General features: G+C 57.5%; 1 protein-coding gene across 1 annotated transcript; it reads left to right on the plus strand.

The window, feature by feature from the left end:
- Positions 1-1,021: 1,021 nt before the first annotated feature.
- On the plus strand, positions 1,022-27,061 carry KCP (kielin cysteine rich BMP regulator). The gene is given in 40 exon segments (XM_049893795.1): positions 1,022-1,100; positions 3,567-3,733; positions 4,464-4,653; positions 4,742-4,818; positions 5,339-5,423; positions 7,450-7,532; positions 7,765-7,858; positions 8,957-9,039; positions 10,561-10,654; positions 10,811-10,890; positions 10,964-11,057; positions 11,353-11,438; positions 11,510-11,591; positions 11,827-11,979; positions 12,059-12,165; positions 12,239-12,332; positions 12,956-13,129; positions 13,264-13,346; positions 13,473-13,572; positions 13,663-13,851; positions 14,090-14,260; positions 16,389-16,565; positions 17,431-17,516; positions 17,772-17,862; positions 18,619-18,701; positions 18,794-18,887; positions 19,868-20,041; positions 20,277-20,359; positions 20,786-20,906; positions 22,130-22,209; positions 22,417-22,516; positions 22,989-23,077; positions 23,364-23,463; positions 23,539-23,681; positions 23,927-24,099; positions 24,166-24,277; positions 24,360-24,461; positions 25,629-25,793; positions 26,219-26,525; positions 26,703-27,061. Coding segments are annotated over 40 exon segments (4,914 nt in total). The 3' UTR covers positions 26,972-27,061.
- Positions 27,062-27,373: the final 312 nt, after the last annotated feature.

Below are 27,373 nucleotides of genomic sequence, written 5' to 3' on the forward strand. Positions count from 1 at the left end.
CAGGGAAGGAGACTGTTTGGCAGGATTCACAACTCCGCCCTCAAAGTCCCTCCTCTCCTCGCTTGTGAGTTTGGGGCCCCATTCCGGATTGACCGCCTCTGCTTCCCAGCTGCCAGATGAAGAATGAATTTCCTAGCCTTGTGGGCCACGTGGACAGCTGTCCTCACTTCCTCCCTTTGCCCCCACTGCCCAGGCTCATCCCACAGGCCAGGCAGAGCTCAGGAGCTGGATAACAGGGCTGGGGCCGGGACTAGCAGCAAACGGAGGCCTTGGCATGTGGGGCCAAGCTTGGGGCTGCTGGGGTGGGTAGGGGTGGTGAGTGGGGCCCAGGAAAGAAACACAGGTGGAGAAAGGAGGAGGAGACTGAGTTAGCCCTTGATTTCAGAGTCTGGAGGGGCATCTACTGTTACTACTTACCCTGTAACCTTGTACCAGCCGCTAATTCTTTATATGTAATCTCTGTTCATCCTTACTGCAAGTCTATAAAGTAGATGTTGTGATCCCCAGCCTACGAACAGGGAAACTGAGGCTCCAAGAACTTAAGTGCTTGTCTGAGGACACTGAATTGGTGAGCAGGGATTTGAACCGGGAGCCCTCTGAGACCAATCTTCGCAGGAGTACTGTTTCTCTTGTGAACAGTGGGGGAGAAAAAAAAGCTGAACTGGGAACTCAAGGGCTCATGGGGTAACCCAATGGGGCAGGAAGACTGGCGTCCGGGAGCCTGAGAACGATGAATTTGTGTTTATTTGTATTTTCAGGGTCTCCTCTCGGATCGCACTTAAGAAGCATGGTCCCCACCCCCGCCCAGCTTTCTGTGGGTCTCTGGCTGCCTTCGGGGTACCCCTGAGCTGGGCTGGGGTCAGAGGGCCCAGAGCCGGGCGAGGGGCCCATCAGGGCGGCCGGCGCCGCGGGCGGGATGACGGACGCCAGGAGCCCTCCCTGAACAAAGACGGGTGGGAGGCGGCCTGGTGTCTCGCACCCCGCCTCCCCCGCGCCCGCCGAGCCGCGACGACAGAGCAGCATGGCCGGGCGCGGGGCCGCCCTGCTGCCGCTTGTCCTGCAGCTCGCGAGCCTGGCGCTGGCCTCGGGGCCGGGCGGGGGTAAGTCGGGCGCCAGGGCTTGGGGGTGGTGGGCGCGTCCCCACCTCTTGCTCAGGGAAGAGCCAGGACGTGGCTTCTTGTTGCAGCCCCTTGGGCGCCCCTTGGGCCGGCCTCAGCCCAGCCCGACGGTGGGTCAGATGGTGATAGTGGGTCAGATGGCAGCAGAGTCCGGGGGCCAGGGCAAGGGTCCCGGCAAGGGAGGGGGCTTCCTGCTCTGGCTTTGGGAGGAATTCCTGCAGGCAGCAGTGGAAGAGACTGTTCTGGAATCTGAAGTTAATTATTTGTCTTGAGAAAGGGGAATAAAAGGAGGCCCGTATTGGGAGCTGACTTTGAGTCTTGCATCTGGCCCTCCCCGAGGGACAGGCTGGAACAGAGGGGTCAGGGCAGGAACAGGGTAGGGGTGGAGGGTGAGAAGAGCAGGACAGTCCCTGCGGAGCCATCAGGACTGTGCAACCCTCAAGAGCTCATTCTCCAGGTTTCCCAGGCAAGGGGCTGGTCCTGTCTTCATCCAAGGGTCCCAGAGGACCCCCAGCTTTTCCAACCCCTTTATTGTGTCTGACCCCAGCTATAGTTTAAGCAGGACTGGAGGAGTGGCCTGGGGGAAGGCAGGATCATGGGGAGGGGGGTGTGGTGAGGCTGGATTAGAGTCACGCTTGGGTGGAGGTTTAAGGTGCTGAGACCTAATCCTTGGTGGCCCTTCATCTTGTTGGGAAGAGCCACCAGGACCAAGTGCCATCCCAGTGGGCCAGGTTCTTGTGCAAGGATGAAGATGGAACCCCTACATGGGCTCCATATGGTTGGGTGTTAGAACACCAGGTGGGCTGTAGCAGGGCAGGCTGAAAGGTGGGTGGCACTTGTGAAAGGTCACTCTGGGACTTGCTGCTTCAGGTGTATCATGCGGAAACGCCCCGGGGGGCAGACGAGTAAAGGGAGGGCTGGAAGCTTTGCCATTGGCCTCCCAGTGAAGACAGGGTGGGGAGGGGAAAGGATCAGGTACAACTGTAGGAGACAGGATACAGATGGGATTTGGGGGGCACAAAAGAGGGAGGCTGAACCCCAAGTTTCTGGCCTGGGCAACTGGGTGGGTGGGGACAGCAGTCTCCAGCTGCAAAAACTCTGAGCAAAGCAGGTTGTAACAAGGAGGACAAGTTTGGCTTTGTCTGGAATCCACCCTCTTGGTGGTGGCAGTGAGGGTGGAATGGGAGACACTGTCCCCCAGCCTCATAGGCCTAGTGTCCCTGGGAAGTCCTCTTAGCTAGCCTTGGCCCTGCCTTGCTGAGCTGCCTCTGTGGGAGAGACCCTTCTTCCCCTCCTGCGCCGACCTTCAGCTGCCCGCCCACCTCCCACCACAGTGATTGATGTCTGCAGGGATCAATCACCTCCAGTCCCCCTATTCCGTCCCGCCTTTACTTTCCTGAAAGGAGACCTACTGGTGCAGTGCTTAGGCATTTGGCTGCTAACCAAAAGGTCAGTGGTTCAAACCCCACTAGCCACGCTTTGGGAGAAAGATGTGGCAGTCTGCTTCGGTAAAGATTACAGCCCTGGAAACCATGGGGCAGTTCTACTCTGTCCTATAGGGTCCCTATGAGATTTGATGATGTCTTTTTTTTGTTTGTTTGTTTACTTTCCTGACTGCAGGAGAGGGATCAAAGTGAGAAGGTAAAAGTTATGGTTCCCCATTCCCAGGCCTGAACTTGAACTCAGAGGCACCTTTTTCCCTCCACATGGTATCATCCAGAGCCAGCGATAGGGGTTTTCATTCTGCCTGGGGTGTTGAGAGCTATGTGGGGGCCCTGCCCAGTCCCTCCCCAAACCCTTCAGTAAAGGCAGCCAAGTCCCACTTTCTGGAGCCCACCCCCCCAACACGGGGGTCCCCAGGACCCTCCGTCACAGGCCTGAAGACAGTGGTAAGGCTTGTGGGAGGGGGCAGGTAGAATAGTTGCTCCCTGGAGCGCTTTCTCCATCTCCAGAAAGGGCGGTGTCTACTCACCTGCTTCCGGAAAAGACTCTAACCTCAGCCCCCCACCGCCCCACCCCCCCAACTTAAAGCTACCCTGCCTTCCACATGTCTCTCACTTTGTCCTGCAGTCAGCCTCCCAGAGTGAAGGCAGATGACCCGGGCCCTCCCAGCCACAGCTGGAGACCTTGCAGAGTCAGGGAAGGCTGTGGAGGTTCTCTCCCATATTCTACCTCCCCAGCGGGTCAGAGGATCCTGGAGCAGGGAGGGGAGAGGGTGCTCACATCTGACCAGGATGGAAAATGGTCTGGATTACTTTTGTCAACTCAGGGCTCCCTCCTCCAGGCTTCACCCCAGCACCCTCACAGACCACATCTCCGTCCCGGGATGGTGGGTGGGCGGGGTGGTCACAGGGTGACCCTCCTCACCCAGTGGCTAAGAGGACAGACCCCAGGGAGCCCCACTAGCTCCTCCCCCATTGTCTCACACTGGGTTCTTGTGCCTTTCAGGTGGGGCTGCCTCCACGGAGCCCTCCAGGCTTGCTGACACCCCTGACTACCAGCAGCAGGCACTCGCCCACCCCTTAGCCCCTGCTGGAGCCCTCCAGGAGCAGTGGCACCCCCTGAAGGAGCGGCTAGGACGACTGGAGGCTGAGGTGGCGGAACTCAGGGAGCAGGTACCATTGGAGGCAGATGGGAGTGCATGGGGTCTGGTGAACTTTGTACCTTGGGGGGAAAGAAGAGAGGGGTTGGGCTTGAGGGGCCTGGGGAGCCTAAAATCGAGTCCTGTTGTCAATGTACATAGAGAGGTTCTTATCTGAACAGATCTTGAGACTGGCTCTTTCACACAAATGAAACCCTTCCCCCAGGGGGTCTGTTTTCTCAGCCAAGATTTTCATAGTTTTTCACACCTTTGGCAAGGCTTGTGGAGCACCTATTGTATATGAGTCCTTGGTGGCTCAAAAGGTTAAACACTTGGCAGCCGCTAAACAAATGGTTGGTGGTTCGAGTCCACTCAGGTGCCTCAGAAGAAAGACCTGGCAAAAATCAACCATTGAAAACCCTGCTGTAACACACAGGAGGTTGCCTTGAGTGCTGGCAATGGTTTGGTTGTTTGTGCTATATATAAGTTTGGATGGATAAAGGAAGAAGTCTAACTGTTGGGGGAATGAGGGTCCATTCTGCACAAGGGAGGGGCCTGGGCCTCGTGCCCCCCAAGATTCTGCCCAGACCTCAGGCCCTGAGAACTATGACTCCCTTTGACCTGATGTTGACTGGAGGGGACCCTCCTCTGTTCTGGAATCCTCAAGTGTCCTTCTTGTTCTGCCCCAGTTTCCACACCCCGCAAATCCACGGGAGATGGTGGGGGAAGCTGGGCCAGCCCTTCCTCTCCTCTCCTTCCCGCAGAACAAGGACCTGCAGGCCAGGGTGAGGCAGCTGGAGGCCTGTGAGTGCCGCCCAGCCACCCTTCAGTGCTGGGCACTGGGCCGGGCTTGGCCTGAGGGGGCCAGCTGGGAGCCCGACGCCTGTACTACCTGCATCTGCCAGGATGGGGCTACGCACTGTGGTCCCAAGCCCGGCCTTCCCCAGTGCCATGGTGAGTCCTATCCACCTGCCTGCAGGGCCGCCAGGGGGCCTGGAGGTGGCCCTGGGTGCCCCATGTGATGGCCTTGTCTCCTCCTCAGGCTGCAGCTACAATGGTCACGCCTATAGCAATGGGGAGACCTTTTCCCCAGATGCCTGTACCACCTGCCACTGCCTGGTGAGTTCCTGTGACCCACCTGGGGGTCCCCCACCCATCCCCCTCACCTGTCTGGCTCACTTCACTACCTATCCCTCCAGCCTAGTATGTTGAATGTTATGTAATGGGTTCTGATTACCTCTCCTCCTGAACCTGGCCACTCATGGTCTTCAGCTGATTCTTCCCAGTTCTGCTTTCTGGAGCTCAGCCCCCCAGCATGGGAGGGCCCCCTCTGGGTCCCTGTGATTTGGACTTGGCAGACAGTGGCCTAGAGGAGGTTTGCTGGTCTTCCATTTCTCCCTCACTCCTCCATGGAGAAAGCCCTTGCTCACTTCCGGGGATCTCTCCACCCTGGAGAAGTTGCTGGCTTCCAGGGGTGAGAGCAACAAGAGAGGATGGAGTAGGGGCAGAATGTCCCTTTTCTGCCTTGGACCAAGGGTAGCCCACGCACCCCATGCCAGCTCAGCTTTTGGCCTGGGATGGAGTTCGGTTCTGGAGGTCTTGCCCCCCACCATGCAGCCACCAGTCTGCCTCTCCACAGGACAGGGCAGTGACCTGTACCCAGAAGCCATGCCCAGGAGGGCCCTGCCCTGAACCCGGAGCGTGCTGCCCACACTGTGAGCCAGGTCAGCTCCTGCCAACTCCGGCCTGCCCCCTGCACTCGCTCAGGGGAACCCCAGAACTATGGTTCTGCTACCTGAGTGTGAGCAGGCGTGGGGGACCTGCCCACTCACTGGGACCACATCTAGGGGAATTCAGAGCAATGCACAAGTCAGCTAACACTGACCCTGGGCTGGGGCTGCCAGAGGCTATAAGGGACACGTGATCTATTTTTAATCTAGTGGAGGAGATAAGCTTATAGCTAATAAAGCCCATGATATAAGATCCAACTGATGGATTAAGAGGAACTATAGAAAAACAGTATGTGATTCGTTGCCAGAGGAGAGGGCAGGGGCAGCCCATCAGACTAGGCAGTCAGAGTGGGCTTCACAGACAGTGGGTCATCTGAGCTGGGACAGAAGGCAAAGTGGGCTTTCATTAGGAGAGAGAGTACTCCAGGTCCCTCTGGAGCACAAGAACAGGGAGGAAAAAGTGTACTGCAGGAATTCAGTCTGGGAAGGTCAATGGGAAAAGGCTGCAATAAACCTTGACGTTTGGACTTTCTTCTCTGGGCAGTGGGGAGCCATTAAATGTTGAGAGCCAGAGTGTGGTGTGTTCCAAGAGGTGTTTTAGGAATATCCCCCCGACGTGGACTAGATACGAAGGGACCAGTTAGAGGGCTATTGAGCTGACGCCTAGGCATGCAGCCAGCAGTGGCCGTGGGCTGCAGAAGAGCAGGCGGGAGCTGGTGACTGGTTGGATCCCATGGAATAGTGGAGATGGAACTCGGGAAACTAGGAGAGGACATCGGTGCCAGGGATATGAAGAGAGGAAGAGGAGGCAGGAGCTCTGCTGGGGGGTGTTGGAGTTAATAGCTCAGAGTTAGGGGCAGAGGGTTGCCAGATCTAGCAAATAAATATACAGGACACCTAGTTAAATTTGAATTTCAGATAAATAACACAATTTTTTAAGCATAAGTATGTCCCATGTAATATTTGGCACATACTTATACTTCACCCAGAATAAATGCAAATTTACTGGACATGTGTATTGTCTCCGGTGATCCTGTCTGGGGAAGAACCTTAGCTGGTAATGAGAAAAGAGAGCCAGGGCTCAGGTCTGGAAGTATTGCTTGGGAGGTTTGGTAGTGAAGTCTTGGGAACTGATGGATCTCAAAGAAGAGGGTCACACACACACACAGCTTGCAAGACACAGCGTGCCTCAGGGCCACTGCTAGCCCACAGGGTGCCTTTGGCAAAAAAAAAAAAAAAAAGGCGCCCCTTTTTCAAGACACTTACCTGTTGTAAAATGATGGAAGTACGTTAGAGTCGCTATGAGTCGATTCAACGGCAGTGGGTTTGGTTTTTTAGGGACATTTTACTGCCACCTGCTGGAAATTTGTTGTAGTGACTATAAAAATGACACTGCCCCTCATCTGAACGGACATCAGTGATGTGGCTCCATCAGGCTGTGCTTTTGCCCCAGTCCTCTGAGTTCCTTACTTGGGGGCCTGGCCCTGATTTTGCAGGCTGCCCTGGGGGCCGTGGGGCTGGGGAAACGTGGCATTCAGAGCCCTGTGTCACCTGCACCTGCCAGGTAAGGGAATCAGGGCCTGGGCTCAGCCACCACCCGTGTCCCTGCTGCTTGGCATACCCCAGGCCTGGAAGTGTCAAATCCAATCTGGGGGCCAGGCAGGGCTGCTGCTTTTGCCACCCCGGCACTGCGATCTGAGCCTGCTCTGCCTCCCAGGCTGGGAGTGACCCAGCCTGGGCAGTTGAAGGGGGAGGGAAGGCTCAGTGTCTGCCCTGCAGGAGGGGACCGTGTGGTGCCAGGGGCCCTCTTGCCCAGAGCTCAACTGCTTGGAGAGCTACACCCCACCTGGGGAGTGCTGCCCCATCTGCCGGCCAGGTGACCCCCCGCCCTCCCCTGCCCTCCACCCATCCCAGCCCCAGGGGGTCCAGTACCCATGTGGAGTCATGCCTCCCCTTGGGCAATGTCCATCTCTCCACCCTGCTCTCTGGTGACACACTGGTCCTCCTGGCAAACCCCCAGGCTGTGAGTATGAGGGGAAGCTTTATGAGGAGGGGGCCAATTTCCTGTCCAGTTCCAACCCTTGTCTTCAATGCTCCTGCCTGGTGAGTCTCCCCACCTGTGCCCAGGCCCTGCTTCTCCTTGGACACCTCCCCCCTGACCCTGGGCCATGCCTGCCCCTCTTTCTGCCCCATCACATGCCTTCCTGGTGCCCAGCAAAGTTCTCCTTCCATCCCTGCCCTGTGTCCACCTCACCACCAAGGGCAGCCTGCATCTGCCCATCCTGCCCTCCCCGGAAGTAGAGCTGGAGGCATTTCAGCCACTGGTGCATTACAGAGGAGCCTGGTTCGCTGTGTGCCCATGAAGTGCCCACCCAGTCCCTGCCCCCAGCCAGTCCTGAGGCCTGGGCACTGCTGCCCCACCTGCCAAGGTAAGAGCCCCTGACCCTGCCCTCTGGACTCCAGGCAGGGCTGTCCTGCCCAGCCCTTGAACTTCAGGGCCCACCCGCTGAGGCCTATCTTTGAGCAATGCCCTGCCAAGCCTGCTGGGGAGCTGGGTGCTCAAGCTCAGATTCTGCTCGTGCCAGCTGGTAGTTGTATGGCTCTCAGTAAGTTACTCCGTGCTTTATTTCCCCCGTTTGTGAGGGGCAGATAATGACATTATGTACCCCATCGTGCTGCTTGGTAAGTGTTGGCTATTATCATCTGCACAGTCTCTGGGTGGTGCAAACAGTTAATATGCTCAGCTGCTAACTGAAAGGTTGGAAGTTCGAGTCCGTCCAGAGGTACCCTGGAAGAAAGGCCTGGTGATCTCTGGAAAAAGCAGCCACTGTAAACCCTGGGGAGTATAGTTCTCCTCTGACATACATGAGGCTGCCGTGAGTCAGAGTCCGCTTGATGACAACTGGTTGGTTGGTTGGATTATTACGTTTTGGGCGCTTCAAACACATAAGCCATGGGGCCTTCCCTCCAGGTGACCAATAGGGGGTGCCATGGCACATATCCCATAATGTAAGATAATGCCACAAAGTAGCCACCAGGTACTATGGAAACTCAAGCGAGGGGGACCTAGTTCAGTCTAGGCACTTGGAGACAGCGTGTCCTAAGGTGAGCCTTCAGGCTAGACAGGAGTCAGCTGGGTGAAAGGCTGGGAAGGAAGCAGGCGGAGGGGACAGTGTGAGCAAAGGCTTGGAACTGACACTCAGTGTCAGGTGTGCGTGTGTTAGGTGGGGTTAGGTGCAAGCAGGCATGCTTGGTCAAAGCCTAAAGGAGAGGTGAGGACTGGCCAGAGGTAGGTAGGGGAGCTGGGTGTGGCTGTGCGGGGCACGGAGGGCCTCGAAGGGCAAGCTAAGGAGCTTGGGCTTTACCGTGCCCGAGGCAGTGCGGAGCCACTGAGGCGTCTAGGCAGAGGCACAACCTGGTGTGGTCTGGGCTCAGGAGAGAGCCCCAGAGGGCACGTGGAGGGGCGGGGCAGGTTGAGGCTGGGTCCAGGCTGGCTCCTGTCACCTTCCTCTCTGCCCTGCCCCCAGGCTGCACAGAAGGTCACACTCACCAGGAGCATGGCCAAGAGTGGACCCCACCTGGGGACCCCTGCCGGATCTGCAAGTGCCTGGTGAGTTACCCTACTCTCCCTGCCCTCTGTATTCCTCCCAGCATTCCACTGAGTGAATCCCATAGGCGCTGTGTGGGGACAGAGGTGGAGAAGCCCTAGCCCTGGGTGCTGTATGCAGGGGCTGCTAGCATCCACCTGTATCCCCGGCTCTGAGCACTAGGTGCTGAGCATGGGCTTGTGACCTACTCAGGGCGCTCACAGGCTAAGGGAAGAGACAGTGCAGAATAGGGGAAGCAGCAAAGGCTCCTGGGAGCAAGGAATGCAGTTGACCTGAGGCATCTAGAACTGCACGTCCAACTTGGTAGCCACCACTCCGTGAGGCTCCGGAGCACTTGCAGTTCGGTTGGGCTGTACACGCAAATACACACCGGACTGGGAAACTGTAGCAAGAAAGAAAACCAAAAAAAAGAAAAAAAAACCTGTTGCTGTTGAGTCGATTCTGACTCATAGAGACTCTATAGGACAGAAAACTGCTCCATAGGGTTTCCAGGGAGTGGCTGGTAGATTCAAACTGCTGACCTTTTGGTTAGCAGCCAAGTTCTTAACCACTGCACCACCAGGGCTCCAGTATGAGAGAAAGGAATGGGAAGTGCCTCATTAATAGTTTTTTATATTGATGACATGTTGAGATGATAATCTTTTGGAGATGTCAGGTTAAATAGAATATATTATTAAAATGAATTCCATCCATTTCTTTTTTAGTTTTTAAAATGTGACTACTAGAAAAAAATCAAACTCATTGCCGTCGAGTCAGTCCCGACTCATGGCATCCCGATGCGTTATGGAGTAGAACTGCACCCCGAAAGGTCTTCTTGGCTGAGAATTTATATACATGGCTTGCATTATCTTTCCATTGGGCAGTGCAGATCTAGAAAGTCTTCAGTGAGGAGGAGTGTTGATGCAGGCCTTAAAGCGTGGGCAATTTAGAGCAGGGAGCAGGGAAGACCCTTCAGGTACTGGGAATGATAGGGGCAAAGCCTAGGGGAGGCCTGAGGAGGGTCGTGTTTCATGGGGTCTGAAGCCACAGCCACAGGGGTACCTGACAGGCTGTTAAGGACTAGGGGCATTGGTGGGAAGGTCACGGGGCTCCCACCCTAACTATAGCCACGTCCCTCTTCACACTGACCACCACCCCTCCCCCACCTCGCCTGCTTGAGAACAGGAAGACACTTATGGAGTTGGGGGCCTTGAGCCCAGGGATGTCATAGACATCACAGGTGTGAATGCAGCAGGGGTAAGGGGACAAGGGGTCTGTTTGGGAAAGGCCTTGGGGGAGGATCAGCAGCTACTGTTTGTTAAATATCAGCTTCCACAGGCCAATGTCATGCGGGACCTCTTACCTCATTATATCCCCATAACAGTCCCATGAGGACAGGACTATCAGAGTCCCCTTTTTCAGATGAGTAAACTGAGTCTCAGGGAGCTTAAGTAACATGCTAGGCTACATATCTAATAAGCAACTTGAATCTCTTTCTGCTACTGGGCTGACTCCTGATGGCCTCTCCACCTCCCCTCTACCAGGAGGGCCACGTCCAGTGCCGCCAGCGGGAGTGCGCCAGCCTGTGCCCGTACCCTGCCCGGCCCCTCCCAGGCACCTGCTGCCCCGTGTGTGATGGTGAGTCATTGAGTCGGACAGGGTCCTGGGCAAGGAAGGCAACTAGGAGGGGCTCAGAAAGCTGCTGGGATGGTGCAGCTTCCCTCTCCCGTGAAGGCCAGGACGGGGGAGGTGAGGGGTCCCTGAAGAGGGTCTAAGTCACCCTGTCCCTCACAGGCTGTTTCCTAAATGGGCGGGAGTACCTCAGTGGGGAGCCTGTGGGCTCTGGGGACGCCTGCTCGAACTGCCGCTGCTCTGTGAGTGGGGCTGCCTGGCAGGGAGGGCTGGCCGGGACCTGCCTTCCAGCCACTGACCAGGCCCTGTTGGCAGAACGGGAGTGTCCAGTGTGAGCCTCTGCCCTGCCCACCTGTGCCCTGCAGACATCCGGGCAGGACCCTGGGGCAGTGCTGCCCAGTCTGTGATGGTGAGTGGGGCGAGTCTCTGGAGGGGCAGGCACTGGCAGGAGAGAGGCCCGGTATGGGGTCTACTCCCCCAGACCTTCATGAAGCCCCGGAACTCAAGTACGGAAAAAACATTTGTAAACCTAAGCTCCTATCACATCACTTTCTCATGGCAAATGGCACCAGCTGGGGCCAAGGCTTTGGTGGTGTCACAGCACCCCCTGGAGGACATGGGTGCTGTTCTAGTTGGGGGAGGGGGTGGATGCTTTGGGCTGGCGGGAGGCTTCTCCAGCTCTGTATCCTCATCCGCCTCATCAGGCTGCGAGTACCAGGGACACCAGTACCAGAGCCAGGAAATCTTCAGACCCCAAGAGAGGGGCCGCTGTGCCCGCTGCCTCTGCCAGGTGGGGGATCCCGCCCGCTCAGCCTCCTCTGCCTCCCTCCTCCAGGGCCTCTCACCCAGCCTTCCCTCTAGGCCGGTGAGGTGTCCTGTGAGGAGCAGGAGTGCCCGGTGGCCCCCTGTACCCTGATGGACTCCGGCCCCCACCTCTGCTCAGGTGTGTATGCATGTGTGGGGCCGGGGGGAACAGCTGGGAGGAGTGCAGCTTCCACAGTGGCTGGAGGTGGGAGGTTGTGCCTTCACAGGCAGGGGCAAGCTGCTCAGCCCACTAACCTGGCCCAAGTGCTCACTCACAGGCTGCCTAGGGGGTGGTGAGGCCAGGGGGCTCTGGTCTGGGAGGGCTAGGGATGGTGGGGAGTGTTCCAATTCCCTGGTGACAGCCCCTGCTGCAGCCTGCGTGCTGGACGGACAGGAGTTTGCTGAGGGGGTTCAGTGGGAGCCGGACGGTCAGCCCTGCACTGCCTGCTCCTGCCGAGATGGGGTGCCTGTGTGCAAGGCGCTGCTTTGCCCCCCGGCCCCCTGCCAGCATCCCACCCAGCCCCCTGGTGAGTGCCCCTGCCCTGGGCCAGGCCTCCTTCCCTACCTTGCCCAGCAGGGCTTTGACCAACCTACTCCCCTCCCTAGGTGCCTGCTGCCCCAGCTGTGAGAGCTGCACCTACCAGGGCCACGTCTATGCCAACGGGCAGAACTTCACTGACGCAGACAGCCCTTGCCACACCTGCCGCTGCCAGGTACCACTCCCAGGTCTGCTTCCCTTGCTGAGCCCCTCCCGGGCCTGCCCACATTGTCCTCTCCCTGCTTCAGGATGGAACCGTGAGCTGCTCCTTGATCGACTGCCCTCCCACCACCTGTGCCAGGCCCCAGAGCAGCCCTGGCCAGTGCTGCCCCAGGTGCCCAGGTATGTGCTTACTGCACCTGTCTGGCTGGGGTGGCCTCGTCCCTGCTGCTCCCAGGGACCGCAGGTCCAACTGATACCTTCCAAACAATGGCCTTCTGACTTGTTTGCAGTCTGACACAGCATAGAACTCTTTGGGCTCACGGCGGGGGGTGAGGGTGGGAGGGAGAGTGGAGGTTTGTTTATAGCACCTTCCCCCCCATTCTCCATTTCCCCTTCCAATGAGCCCCCACTCGGATGTATTTGTATAGCTACCTGTATAACACAGGTGCATGCAACAGACACTTGGGTCTGCCGTGTGGGGGACGAGGTGCTGGGATGCCCTGTGACATGTGCTTTGCTCCATAGAGTCTGTGCTAATGTGCGTACCACAAACACATGCACACACGGGTACACACTTCACCCTCCAAGGCACACATATGCCTGCAGGTAAATGAGCTCAAATGTGCATGCACGTTCACACACACGTAGTGCACAGAGAGATTCATATGCCTGCACACATGTTCACAGGTGTTTACACAGCCCCCTCCATGGGCCTAGCTCCCAAGCAGGCAGTTCCAAGGTGGCTCTGGAGGGGCTGTCAGTCTACCTCCCCCCTTTTCCTGTCCCCACTGCCCACTGCCCAGACTGCGTCCTGGAGAAACAGGTGTTTGTGGATGGCCAGAGCTTCTCCCACCCTGGAGACTCCTGCCAGGAGTGCCAGTGCCAAGGGGGCCATACCCACTGCCAGCCTCGGGCCTGCCCCAGGGCCCCCTGCACCCACCCGCTGCCCAGTGCCTGCTGCCAAAACGACTGCAGTGGTCGGTGGACTGGATGGGGGGGCCCTCCTGGGATGGCTTGGTGGTGGGATGTAAGGTTTTGGGGGCTCAGAAGGGCAGCATCCTCTGCGGGGAGTGGGGCCCTCTCCCAGGACTATAGCTGCCCCCTCCCCCAGGATGTGCCTTTGCTGGGAAAGAGTACCCCAACGGAGCTGATTTTCCCCACCCTTCGGATCCCTGTCGCCTGTGTCGCTGTCTGGTGAGACTGCAACCTGGGTGGGGGAGGAACTGCGGGACGTGGAGGTGGGGTGGGCAGTCCCCTCGGCCTTCCAGAGTTGACTCGGCCTGGCGACGTCCATCTGTCCATCTGTCCGAATGTCGGCAGAGCGGCAACGTGCAGTGCCTGGCCCGCCACTGCCCGCCGCTGTCCTGTCCAGAACCCGTCCTGCTGCCGGAAGAGTGCTGCCCACAGTGCCCGGGTAGGAGCCGCGCCCTCGGGCCTTCTCCCGGGGCTCCCTGACCCCCGCCTTCCCTGTGCCTCTGACGCGCGCTCCCTGCGCGCGCTCTCGCCGCAGCAGCCCCCGCCGGCTGCCCGAGGCCCGGGGGTGGGCCCCCCGCCCGCCACCAGGAGCGCTTCTCCCCGCCTGGCGACTCCTGCCACAGCTGCCTCTGCCTCAACGGCTCCGTGTCCTGCCAGCGGCTACCCTGCCCGCCGGCGCTCTGCCCTCACCCGCGCCAGGGGCCTTGCTGCCCCGCCTGCGACGGTAACGCCCAGTGCGGCGCTCCCTTTAGCCCTTTGTGCCCGGTCCTCTTTGCCCTGCGGCGTCCTTTCTCCAGCCCCCTCCACTCCTGTGTCCCACTCCTCCAGGCCCAGCGCCTCCCACGTTGGGGTTCTCATTAAGAACGTGAGGGACTGTGCCCAGTCAGCAGGGCCTGGGAGGCTGTGGGCCTGGTAAAAGCCGCCACTGCCCCCAGCTCCTGCCCTCCTCGCCCCCACTCTAGGCTGCTGGTACCAGGGGAAGGAGTTGGCCAGCGGGGAGCGCTTCCCTTCGCCCAGTGTCCCTTGTCACGTCTGTCTCTGCTGGGAGGGCAGCGTGAACTGCCAGCCCAGGACCTGTGCACCACCACAGTGCCCCTTCCCGGCCAGGGGTGACTGCTGCCCTGCCTGTGATGGTGAGGGGGCTGGGTCAGCCTCATCTTTACTGCCCTTGGGTGGATCAGAAACCTTTATTATGGTTTAAACAAAACAAAACAAAACACTGGAGTACAGCTTGAATTTTCTTCTGCCTTTGATGCTCTTTGGTTTTATGACCTTGGTCAAGTTAGGTAATCCTATTGGGCCTAATTTATTTTTATTTATTTATATTTTTAATTGTGCTTTAAGTAAAAGTTCAAGTTAGTTTCTCATACAAAAATTTATACACATATTGTTATGTGACCCTAGTTGCTGTCCCTATAATGTGACAGCACACTCCTCCTCTCCACCCTGTCTTTCCTGTGTCCATTCAACCAGCTCCTGTCCCTTTCTGCCCTCTCATCTCGCCTCTGGACAGGAGCTGCCCATTTAGTCTCATGTATCTAGTTGAGCTAAGAAGCACACTCTTCACAAGTATCATTTTATGTCTTATAGTCCAGTCTAATCTTTGTCTGAAGAATTGGTTTTGGGAATGGTTTTAGTTTTGGGCTAACAGAGAGTCCGGGGGCCATATCTTCCAGGGTCCCTCCAGTCTCAGTCAGACCATTAAGTCTGGTCTTTTTACTAGAATTTGAGTTCTGCGCCTCACTTTTCTCCTGCTCCATCAGAGACTCTCTGTTGTGTTCCCTGTCAGGGCGGTCATTGGTGGTAGCCAGGCACCATCTAGTTCTTCTGGTCTCAGGCTGATGAAGTCTGGTTTATGTGGCTCTTTCTTTTTCTTGGGCTCATATTTACCTTGTGTCTTTTGGTGTTCTTCATTTTCCTTTGGTCCAGGTGGGTTGGGACCAATTGATGCATCTGAGATGGCTGCTTGCTAGTTTTTAAGACCCCAGACGCCACTCACCAAACTGGGATGCACGACATTTTCTTAATAAACTTTGTTTATTATGCCAGTTGACCTAGATATCCCCTGAAACCATGGTCGCCAGACCCCTGCCCTGTTACTCTGTTCCTCGAAGTGGTTGGTTGTATTCAGGAAACTTCTTTGCTTTTGGTTTAGTCCAGTTGTGCTGACTTCTCCCGTATTGTGTGTTGTCCTTCCCTTCACGTAAGGTAATTGTCTACTATCTAGTTGGTGAATACCCCTCTTCCTCCCTCCCCACCCTTGTAACCATCAAAAAATGTTTTCTTCTGTGTTTAAACCTTTTCTTGAGTTCTTATAATAGTGGTCTCATACAATATTTGTCCTTTTGCGACTGACTAATTTCACTCAGCATAATGCCTTCCAGATTCATCCATGTTATGAGACGTTTCGTGGATTCATCGTTGTTCTTTATTGTTGAGTGGTGTTCCATTGTGTGAATATATCTGGGCCTAATTTCAACTTCTGTAAAAAAAAAAAAAAAGAGAGAGAGAGAGTTGAACCAGATCCAATTCCCCAGTCTTTAGTCATTCTTGTCTTATCATAACATTTTTGCAATATATCCCCTACCATCTGTAGTTTGAGTATTTTTCTTTAAATCAACCCACTTCTTAATTTAAATTAATTTAGAAAAGAAGTTTTTATATCATACTGTAAGTGGAAAATTAGATTACTTGCCAGGAATGGAAGATTACCGTAAAAGTGAACATAATTAAATATAAAATGTTAAATTCTAGTCAGACACTTTTGCCTTGTCAAGCCTCTGAGCCTGAGGTTTGCTCTCTTTGTCAAAAAGGGGAAGTCAGCAAGGGTCAGAGAGTGTCAAAGAGCAAGCTGCTACCCCTTCTCCATCTTGGGTTAATCAGAAGTCTTGAGAGAGTACTGGAAAAGGAAGACCTCGAATCCACACCCTTAAAGTCATCTTGGGTCGTTCCCAGCTCTCCTCAGGTTGGCAGCAGCCTGCTGAGTATTTGGCTGTAGGGACAGGTTCCTTGTGGGGATTTTCCCTATAGATGGGACAGGGAGATTTTTGCAGGCTGACGGGGAGGAAGTTGGCCCTTTGGCCAGTCCAACACCCCTGACTCCCACCCTGGGATTTTTTTTTTTTGCCCACTGGGCCCAGATTAGTTGTCGGGTCTTGAGGCCTTGGACCCAAGCCAGGCTCACGCTCAGAGCCTGATAACTGTTCTCCTCCCATCCCTCTTGGCCTCCTTCTCCTGCTCTTTCTCTCTCCTCTCTCACAGACTGTGAGTATTTGGGGGGGTCCTACCTGAGCAGCCAGGAGTTCCTGGACCCCCGAGACCCCTGCAACCTATGTACCTGCCTTGGAGGCTTCGTGACCTGCAGCCGCCACCCTTGTGAGCCTCTGGGCTGCAGCCACCCACTCACCCCGTCTGGGCACTGCTGCCCAACCTGCCAGGGTAGGTGGGTCTTCCCCTGCCCTTCCACCCCCTCCTGGAGCTCCAAGGGGCCCCAGCCTCGCAGCAGCCTGAGTCACCCAGCATACTACCATCATCGTGCCCCTGAGACACACAGACACACACCCTGGGCTTCTCCTCAGGCTCGTCTCCCATGACACTCACCCACTCCTCTCTGTCCCCTGTCACCTCACACTAGACCAAATAACTGGTCCTATTGCTTCCAGACCTTCCTACTCTTAAATCGTCTCATTGCCTTCCTAAAATATCATGACACCGCCCCATGGACTGTACAAAACCATTCACGGTTCCCTGCAGAGTCCATGGCCCCACGCTCCCTTGCCCAGCCCAACCTTCTACTTCCTGGCCAGTTGTACCGATTGCCTCACTACCCTCCACCCACCCTAGGCTGACAGATAATAAACCCTTGGTTGTCCATCTCTAAGGAGCCCTGTTAGCGTAGTGGTTAAGAGCTCAGCTGCCAACCAAAAGGTCAGTGGTTTGAACCCACCGGCCACTCTACAGGAGAAAGACGTGGCAGTCAGCTTCCTAGAGATTACCGCCTTGGAAAGCCTATGGAGCAGTTCTACTCTGCCCTATAGGGTCTGCTCAACGACAGTGGGTTTAGTCCATCTCTTCACCTTTGCTTCTTCCAATCTTCATGCCAAAAAGCTGTCCTCCAGCCCTTCACTGTGGATGACCTGGCTGAGGTCTCCTCCCACCCCTCACCTGCCCAGCTACACACATCTCCCCCTCTCTGACTCACAAGGCTTTTCTAGAAGTCCCCAGGCCTGGCTGTGTGTGTGTGTGTGTGTGTGTGTGTGTGTGTGTCTGGTGGGCTCTGTTGATGGCGGCCCTTCACTCCCAGGATGCCTTTATCATGGGGTCACTGCTGCCTCCAGAGAGACCTTTCTTGACCCACTTGACCCCACCTGCTCCATCTGCATCTGCCAGGTGAGGCAGCCCACTTGGGCACTTGGTAGCCTTTCATTTCTTGGTCCTCTTCTCTGGCCAGGCCTCTGCCCATGTCTCAGGGGCTCACATTCTGCCTGTGACATCTAGTTACCAGGGTGGGTCCAGGTCTCTGGGGCCAAGGAGAAGGGCTGGGGCCTGGCAGGGGCACTTACCCCAGAGCAGCATGCAGCCTGGTTGAAGAGTGTGATGGAACGACAGGGGTGTTAGAAGTGGCAGTGTGACCTCTCTCCACAGGAAGGTTCTGTGCGCTGCCAGAAGAAGCCGTGCCCCCCAGCTGCCTGCACCCACCCCTCTCTGGGGCCCTGCTTCTGCCCTGTCTGCCACAGTGAGCTGCTTCCACACGCCCAGCCCTGGTGCCCCTCCCTAAGTCTTCCCACCCTCTGTTTTAGTCAGTCTTAGTCACCTAGTGCTGCTACAACAGAAATACCACAAGTGGGTGCCTTCAACGAACAGAAATTTATTTTCTCACAGTTTAGGAGGCTCGAAGTCGGAATTCAGGGTACCAGCTCCAGGGGAAGGTTCTCTACCTGCTCGGGAAAAATCCTTGTCTCAGCTTCTCTAGCGTTCTTTTCCGTGTTCATTGAAGATCCGACAGGTGGCATCGATCTTTCCCCCTTTTGCTCTAGCTTCTCAGTGTCTAATCTGCTCTTTTTATATCTCAAAAATCAGTGGGTTTAAGACACACTCTACTCTGACAGGACTTCATTAACATAACAAAGAAAACCCTATTCCCAAATGGGATTACATCCACAGGTACCCATAAAACCAAACTGGTTGCTATAGAGTCAATTCCAACTCATAGTGACTCTAAAGGACAGAGTAGAACTGCCCCACAGGGTCTCCAAGGAGTACCTGGTGGATTCCAACTGCCAACCTTTTGGTTAGCGGCTGTAGCTCTTAACCACTACGCCACTAGAATTTCCTCCACAGGTTCAGAGGTTAAGACTCCAATATGTATTTTTGAGGGACACAATTCAATCACAAAACAATAACGCACCCCCACTTCCTCCCTCCCTGCCAGGCTGAGGTTGGGCAGGACAGGGTGGTATAGTCCCTCCACCCAGAAAGTGTGTCCCCACAGGCTGCCTCTCCAGGGGCCGGGAGCACCAGAACGGGGAAGAGTTTGAGGGGCCTGCTGGCAGCTGTGAGCGGTGCCACTGTCAGGTACAGCAGGGAGGTGGCTGGCAGGGAGGTGGCCAAGGGGCTGGGCCAAAGCAGGGCCTAGAGAGGGCAGCCTAACCCTGTGTCTCCCATAGGCCGGCCGAGTCAGCTGTGTGCGCCTGCAGTGCCCACCCCTGCCCTGCCGGCTGCAGGTCACAGAGCAGGGGATCTGCTGCCCTCGCTGCAGAGGTATGTCTGCCCCTAGAGACCACCCTGCACCCTGCACTCCCCCTGCCCCTCTGCCCTTGTCCAGCCTTTCCACCTCCCTGTCCGCTGTTCCTGGTGCTCCCATGCCTCAGCCCCCTGGGCTCTCACCCTTGCCCACCTCACCCCTTCCCTGCCCCTGTCTTGCTCCACCATTTCCTTCCCCTCCAGGTGCTGGTTAGAGGCCCTGCAAAGCTTCCCCTCTTCCTAACCCACCTCATTCCTAACGATGGTAGTTAAGGTGTGTTGAGCACACACGATGTGTGCCAGGCACTGTGCTCAGCACTGTACATGTGTTATCTCATTTGATCCACGCAACAATTTCCTAGCTAGATGCCGTTATGTACTCTCTCTCATTTCACAGATGAAAACACTGAGGCACAGACAGGGAACGTAAATTGCCTGGGGTCACTCAGCTACTAGGTGGCAGAGTCAAGATTGGCATCTAGGCCATCTGGCTCCAGGATCTGAGCCTTCCTTAGCCTGCCACCTGCTGTCCCTGCCACTGACCCAGTGTCTCACTTGAACTGTGAGGTTGACGGGACAGAGGAAACTTTCATTTAACAGATGAGACAGGCTTGGAGAGATTGGTTACCTGGGGCACACAGGGCCACCAAGTTAGGGATGGAGCTGTTGGTTGATGGCACGTGTGTTTATTACATGCCTGCGGCAGGCCGCTGATAATGCTAGTGCTGGGCTGCACCTGGCCAGTCCTGCTGCCTGGAGCTTGGCCTAGGGAGCAAGCAGCCATGAAACTGGACTAGAACCCAGGCATCTGACCACCCCATTGCCTTTCCCCTCCACCACACTGCTCCCCACCCATACTGACAGGAGGGCCCACCTTCCGGCCACATCTCCGCAGGCCCCCCTCCTGATGGCCACATCTCTGCTGACCACCAGGTGGGGGCCAGGGTGGGTGCTGGACCTCAGACTCAGTGCTGATCCTTGCCTACCATGGACCACAGGCTGCCTGTCCCATGGGGAGGAGCACCCTGAAGGCAGTAGCTGGGTGCCCCCCGACAACCCCTGCTCTTCCTGCATGTGTCATGAGGGCGTCATCACCTGTGCGCACATCCAGTGTGTCGGCTCCTGTGCCCAGCCCCGCCAGGGGCCGGGTGACTGCTGTCCACGATGCCCTGGTACTGGGAACCTGGAGCGGGGGCAGGGAAGCAGGGAGGCAGCTCCCCAGCTGGGTCTGCCCCAGCCTAGCCTCCCTGCCTTTGCCCTGGGCTGCAGGGACAGGCTGCTAGGGAAAAGAGGTCTCCCTTCTTGTGCCACTCCCCAATCCCTTTGGGCTGGAGGGCGGAGGACCCCCCCCCCCACAGTTCCTGAAGGCTTCCTGGTCCTGTCCCTCTCTTCCCCCACCCTCCCAAGACTGTGAGCACAAGGGCCGGAAGTATGAGCCAGGGGAGAGCTTCCAGCCTGGGACAGACCCCTGTGAAGTGTGCATCTGTGAGGTAGGGTGAGGCGAAGCTGGAGGTGGGAAGCATCAGCCGGTGTGGAGGAGGCAGCGTTGGGGGAGGCCCAGGCAAGCACTCTCAGGTCAGAGGCAGGATGTGTCCCTGTGGCCAGGAGGTGAGGCAGGGCTTGAGGTGACGAGCCAGGAGGTCTTGGGGGGTTAGACACAAGTGTTGGGGAGGCAGTGGGCAGGTCCTCCTGGCCAGAAGGTAGGGTGGGTGTGTGGGTGTGTATAGGAGGCAGTGGGAGAGCCCCCGGGAAGTGGCTGGGGGCCATATTATGGAAGGTTAAGTTTCCACTCTTTGAGAGGTAATGGGGAACCATGAAAGGGTTTTGAGCAGGCAGATGACATCACAGATTCGGCAGTGGGTTGGGGAGGAGGATGTGGCCTCGGGCATGAGGGGACGCGCTCATTCTTCTTGTAGCTACAGCCCGAAGGGGTTCCCAGCCTGCACTGTCACCGTCGGCAGTGCCCCAGCCTTGTGGGCTGTCCCCCTAGTCAGCTCCTGCCCCCTGGACCCCAGCACTGTTGCCCGACCTGTGCCGGTGAGTCCTGGGGTTGTTGTGTGCTGTCCAGCCGATTCCAACTCATAGCGACCTATCTGATAGAACTGCCCCATAGGGTGTAATCTTTATGGGAGCATATTGCCAGGTCTTTTCTTCCTTGGAGTGGGTGGTGGGTTCGAACTGCTGGACCTTTGAAGTCGAATGCTTAACTATTGGACCACCAGGACTCAAGTCCTGGGGCAGAGGAGTGTAAATAAAAGGGTATGGCTGCCATCCGCTGAGTGACACTAGAAGAGCCAGCCAACCCTGGCCCCCAGCCCCAGCCCTTTCCTGATTCCGGTGGACTTTTCTGGAAGCCCATGACCTGGCTGTGTTAGGCCTGAATGGGGAGATCTTAGGAAGTTTGTGGAGCAGCCTTCCCAGCAGGTGGCGCTGCGGGGCAGCAGTTGTGTCCTTGCTGGATAGTTGAGGGTAGAGGGAGGAGGTGCTGTGAGGCCCAGAGAGGCAGTGAGTGGCCCAGCCTCAGGGAGGGGGAGAGCTATTCTAATCAACACTTGTTAGGATGTGCTTCAGGGGAGGGGAAGAGGACCCTACTGTAGGGTCGCTTTGAGTTGCAATGGACTCCACGGCAACAGGTTTGGGTTTTTCTTGGTATGCCACAGACAGTGCTTTGTGCTCTTAATAAACAGTATCTCATTTAATTCTTGATTACCCAGTGAGGTAAGTATTGTTAGTCCCTTTTTACAGATGAAGAAACTGAGGCTCAGAGTGGTTGATTAATCTACCCAAGATGGCACAGGCGCTGGGTGCTGGAGCCAAGATTGGGCTTCCTATGCTGTTTCAGGCAGACAATATGAAAGAAAGCAGGAGGGAGGGCAGTTTCCAGGTCCTAAATTCACCCAAAGGCACCTTGGAAGAAAGGCCTGGTGATCTACTTCTGAAAGATCACAGCCATTGAAAACCCCATGGAGTGCAGTTCTACTTTGACACACATGGGGGTGCCATGAGATGGAATTGACTAGCCGGCAACGGGTTTGGTTTTGGTCTTAATAGCCTAGTAAAGTTCTTTTTAAAGAGTCCAGACTTTCCTTTGTGAAACCAAAAGAAAAGGGGACTTATCCTACCTGGAGTCAAGGTGCTGGGGATGTGGCATGCGCTAGGTCCAGGAAGTCTGGGGACACTGTGTAAGTGGGGACAGCTGGGCTCTCAACCCCTGTTCCCCCTTACTCCCTCCCCCACCCGACCCATTTTTATCCTCACAGAAGCCCTGAGTAACTGCACAGAGAGCCTGCAGGGATTTGAGCTGGCCCCACCAGACCCATGCTACACCTGCCAGTGCCAGGTAAGCCCTTCTGGCCCTGGGGACTCTCAAAGACCCCTCCTCTTCCTCCTGTGGGCTGTGCCTGCGACTCCTCTCCCCAGTCACCCCAGCACTTGCCCCCTTGTCCTGAATGTTAGATTGGTGCCTGCCCACCCCCACCTGTGCCCTGCTCCCTCCCTCTGACTCCTGGGGTCGCCTGTTCTCCACCTATCTTGTCACTGTCTGCAGGACTTCACATGGTTCTGCATTCACCGAGCCTGTCCCAAGCTCAGCTGCTCCCCGTCAGAGCACCATACCCTCCCTGGGAGCTGCTGCCCCATATGCCAGGGTAAGTACTCCCCTCAGCCTGCACCCTCAAGAATCCAGGAGGGAGGCAGGAGGAGGCAGGCCAAGTGGACAGCCTGGGCTCTGTTCCTTTGTAGAGAAGGGGGAGGGGCTGTACCTGTGGGTAGAGGGTGGCAGGGATGGGGTCTGGACTCTAGCAGCTGACCCGGGGCTTGTCAGTAGGCTCAGGGACTCTGGTCCACCAGCCAGGCACTGCACAGCTGAGCTGGCCTTCTGGCCCAGAGGAGGGTTCCACCTCCAGCTGTTTGGGCAGCCAGGACCCTGCAGACGTCCGGAGCCTGGCACAGGGTCTGACATCCAGTTGGCCCTCTGGATATTCACAGAAGAATCCAACACTATCCAGGGTGCTAGTGAAAGGGGGTGGACACTCCCTTGCTGCAGGCCTCTAGGGCCAGCTCCAGGAGGCAGGGTGTCACTGGAGGACAGGGCTCCCTATGCCAACTTCTTCCTCTCAGAACGTGTGGTGGAGGCCACGGGCCAGAGAATGGCAGATGGGCAGAGCTGGCAGGACCCCAGCAACGCCTGCTTCACTTGCACCTGCCGAGTGAGCTGGGGGAGGGGCTTTATAGGTGGATACAGGAGGCAGGCCAGGCCCTCCAACACAAAGGGGTCTTTGAGCTAATTAGGAAAAGGTGCCCCCTCTGGGTGAGGAGCCGAGCTGGGCTGGATTTCCTGTCTCAAGAGAACACGAAGTAAGGGATTCTGCGGTGGGCAGGGGCAGAGAGAAGGGGCTGCTGCCTCAGCCCTTGACCCAGAAGGTCCCACAATTGTGAGGCCAGGGACCCACAGGGTCTGCAGGAAATCCCCAGGGCAACGCCATCTGTCCCGAGCAGGGCCACGTGGAGTACCACCTGGAGTGCCAGGTCCTCACCTGCCCCAAAGGTTGGGTGCAGGTACATGAGGCCGGCAGCTGCTGCCAGTGATGCCAGTGTGCGGCCAAGACGATGGGCGGGTGAGGCCCAGGATGCCGGGCGGCGGCTGACCCTCGCACCCTCGCCCCCTCAGCCCCAGCTCAGGCGTGCGCGCACCAGGGCCGGGAGGTGGCCTCCGGAGAGCTATGGGCCGTGGACGCCTGCACCAGCTGCTCCTGCGTGGCCGGCACCGTGCGCTGCCAGAGCCAGCGCTGCCCACCGCTCGCCTGTGGTCCCGTGAGTGCCGCAGACCAAGGGCGGGTATTTAGGGGGTGGCACTTGGCACCGCCAACCTGGTGGGATTGGACAGGAGAGAGCGAGGTCGGGAGCCAGGGACGGTGGTGTTCCTGGCGCGACCACCAGGTGGCGCCCTGGCCCTGCTCGCAGTTGGTCTGAGAGCGCGGAGTGGAGACCTGGGAGTCCCCGACCGCTCTGCGTCCTTCTGGGGGGCCTATGTCTGATCGGGTCTGGGAATCGGCCAGGACGAGGCCCCTGCTCTGAGTCCCGGCAGCTGCTGCCCACGCTGCGTGCTCCGGCCTGCCTCTTGCTTGGCCTTCGGAGACCCGCACTACCGCACCTTCGACGGCCGCCTGCTGCACTTCCAGGGCGGCTGCAGCTACGTGCTGGCCAAGGACTGCCGCGGAGGGGACTTCAGGTAGGCACCCCCAGCCCTTCTCCCTGACCTCCCGCGCCGGTCCCTGCTGATCCCTGGCGCCCGCAGCGTCCACGTGACCAACGATGACCGCGGGCGGAGCGGCGTGGCTTGGACGCAGGAGGTGGCGGTGCTGCTGGGAGGCGTGGCCGTGCGGCTGCTGCAGGGCGGAGCGGTCACGGTGAGCAGCGGCCGGCCGGAGAGGCGGGTCCCGCGCCGACCGCCTGTCCCCGACGTGGCACCTCCGCGTCCCCCTCCTCCAGGTGGACGGGCGTCCCGCGGCCTTGCCCTTCCTGCAGGAGTCGCTGCTGTACGTGGAGCTGCGGGGCCGCACGGTGATCCTGCACGCCCAGCCCGGGCTCCAGGTGAGCACGGGGCCAGGTGGGGCGGGCTGGGGGCTCCGGGAACCACAGGCCTGGGAGCCGCAGTCCAGTCGGGCATCTGCATCAGTGAGGGAGTGGGGTGCCAGCTCCTTCCGGGGCTTCCCGAGGAGGTGAGAGAGTGCTGCTGGACTCAGAGGGGAGGGAAGGAATCAGGGTCGGAGACTTCCAGGGCAGCAGAGTTCTGATTTCTAATCTTGGTTCAGCTATCGACACACTGTGGCTGTTAGGCCAGTAACCAACCCTCTCTGAGCCTCAATTTTCTCATTTATAAAATGGGTGAAGGATTAGTGCGGGAGGCCTCATCCAGGTCTCTGAGGTTCCTTCTAACTCCCACGTAGAAGAGTAATCTGCTCGCCTCCCCCCGCCCCCCATTAAGCTGATGTTGTTAGTTGCTTTCCAGTGGAACCCCTAGTGACCCCATGTGTGCAGAGTAGAGCTGCTCCATAGGGTTTTCAAGACTGTGACCTTCCAGAAGCAGATCACCAGGCCTGTCTTCTGAGCGTGGAGCTCTGGTGGCACAGTGGTTAGAGCTCAGGCTGCTAACCAAAAGGTGAGCAGTTTGAATCCACCAGCTGCTCCTTGGAAACCCTATGGGGCAGTTCTACTCTGTCCTACAAGGTTGCTGTGAGTTGGAATCATATCATTATGAGTCAGAATTATAGGTTTTTCAGGGTCTTCTGAGGCATCTCTGGGTGGGTTTGAACCATCAATCTTTTGGTTAGTAGTCTATCACTTAACTCTTTGAGCCAGCCATGGACTCCCAACACTTAAGCACAATTGGTAAATTCACAAAACAAGGCATCTCTGCACTCTTGAAAGGAGTGAACTGAGTTCCTTGGTCTTCTGGAAGGCCCGGATGCCCCAAGTGAGTCTCTACAAGTGGTTGCATCTTACCTGGGGTGCAGCTCAGGAGTGCACCGGGAGCAGGCGTCCTCACTCAGGAGCGGCGGGCACCCTTCATGCCCTGTGTGCTTGCCCAGGGCCCAAGAGGACGAGGTGGCTTGGTCAGGGCAGTGTCTCCTCCATGGGAGCCTCCACCCATCTACTGTCCTCCCCAGCATACACGTGCTGACACAGCAGATGGGGTGACGATGGCCCTTGGGCTTCTTGGGTCCCTCCCCTTCCCCAGCCCCAGGTCTCTCCCCACAGGTGCTGTGGGATGGGCAGTCCCAGGTGGAGGTGAGGGTGCCGGGCTCCTACCGGGGCCAGACCTGTGGGCTCTGTGGGAACTTCAACGGCTTTGCCCGGGATGACCTGCGGGGCCCTGAGGGGCTGCTCCTTCCCACAGAGGCTGCATTTGGGAACAGCTGGCAGGTGAGTGAGCACAGACGAAGGGGGTGGGCATAGCTGAGTGTGAGCATCAGAGCAGCCCTCTGTAATGGAAGGGAAGCACAGGATGGCATTAGGGCGTTCAGGGTGGCTTGGGGGTCCCTTGCCTGTCATGTGCCAGGGAAGGTGGGGTTGGCTGTTGGAAGAGGTCTCCCAAACCTAAATCCCTTTTTGCCACACACTGACAGTGTGACCTTGGACAACTCCCTGGTGTGCTCTGGGCCTTGGTTTCTCCATCTGCAAAATGGGAACAGGGGAAAGGTAGATGGTGGTTCCTTCCCCAGTCTTGCAGGGAGGTTTCTGAAGATAAAAGATCCAGTGGAAGGTGCTTAGAAGGGAGCACACAGAGGTCAGTGCCTCTGGTGACCTCCAGAGGGTGCTATTGCATCACCGTCACTTTCCCTGTTTAGGTCCCTGAGGGGCCAGGGCCTGGCCGGCCCTGTGCTGTGGGCCGAGAGGTGGATCCATGCCGGGCAGCAGGTTACCGTGCCCGTCGTGAGGCCAATGCCCGGTGTGCGATGCTGAAGTCAGCACCATTCGGTCAATGCCGTGCCGTGGTGCCCCCGGAGCCCTTCTTTGCCGCCTGCGTATATGACCTGTGTGCTTGTGGCCCTGGCCCTTCAGCAGACGCCTGCCTCTGTGACGTCCTGGAGGCCTATGCCAGCCACTGTCGCCAGGCAGGAGTGACACCTGCCTGGCGGGGCCCCACGCTCTGCGGTGAGGGGCAGTGCAGTGTAAATCGGGCCAAGGTCCTAGGGGAAGGGTGACCAGAGGGGAAGGGCAGCCTCAGGGGTTAAGGTCTGGACAGGTGGGCGCAGGGAGGCCCAAGGGGGTGAGCATGAAGAGTGGAGCAGCTGGGATTGGCCCCACAACCCGCCTTTCACTCTTCTGCAGCGGTGGGCTGCCCCCTGGACCGTGGCTTCGTGTTTGATGAGTGTGGCCCACCCTGCCCCCGCACCTGCTTCAACCTGCACGTCCCCCTAGGGGAGCTGGCGGCCCACTGTGTAAGGCCCTGCGTGCCTGGCTGCCAGTGCCCCGCGGGCCTGGTGGAGCACGATGCCCACTGCATCCCCCCTGAGGCCTGCCCCCCAGTCCTGCTCACCAGGGACCCACCACCCAGTGTTCTGGCCAGCCCTAGCCAGGGGCCACAGGGGGCACCCTGAGCCAGGAAGACACCCAACCAGGACTCTTTGGCCACAAGTCTACCCTTGGTGCTCCCTCTGGTTCCAGCCCTTCGGGAGCTGCAGGAGGCATCCTACCAGCACTGGGGGTAGGGGTGGTCTCTGCAAAGGTTCTCATGTGTTGAGACAGAAGCAGTAAACTCTTCCTTTTGTGTATGGTGTGTTTTCTCCAGGAGCTGGGTGGGGGCGGGAGCTGTCTGGTCTTGGGGCCCAGTGGTCAGGGTTCCCAGAGTCAGAGGTGGGGACTGCAGGTCTCAGCCCTGGACCTTGCTCGCTCCTTCTGCCTGCACCGCTACAACAGGCAGAGGACTTGAGGAGGAGCCAGATGTCCTGGTCCCAGCTCTATGCTCAGACTGTGATGCAGGCAGGACCTGGGACCCCCAT

Source organism: Elephas maximus, chromosome 8 (genome assembly GCF_024166365.1).
Source record: "Elephas maximus indicus isolate mEleMax1 chromosome 8, mEleMax1 primary haplotype, whole genome shotgun sequence".
Taxonomy (NCBI): domain Eukaryota; kingdom Metazoa; phylum Chordata; class Mammalia; order Proboscidea; family Elephantidae; genus Elephas; species Elephas maximus.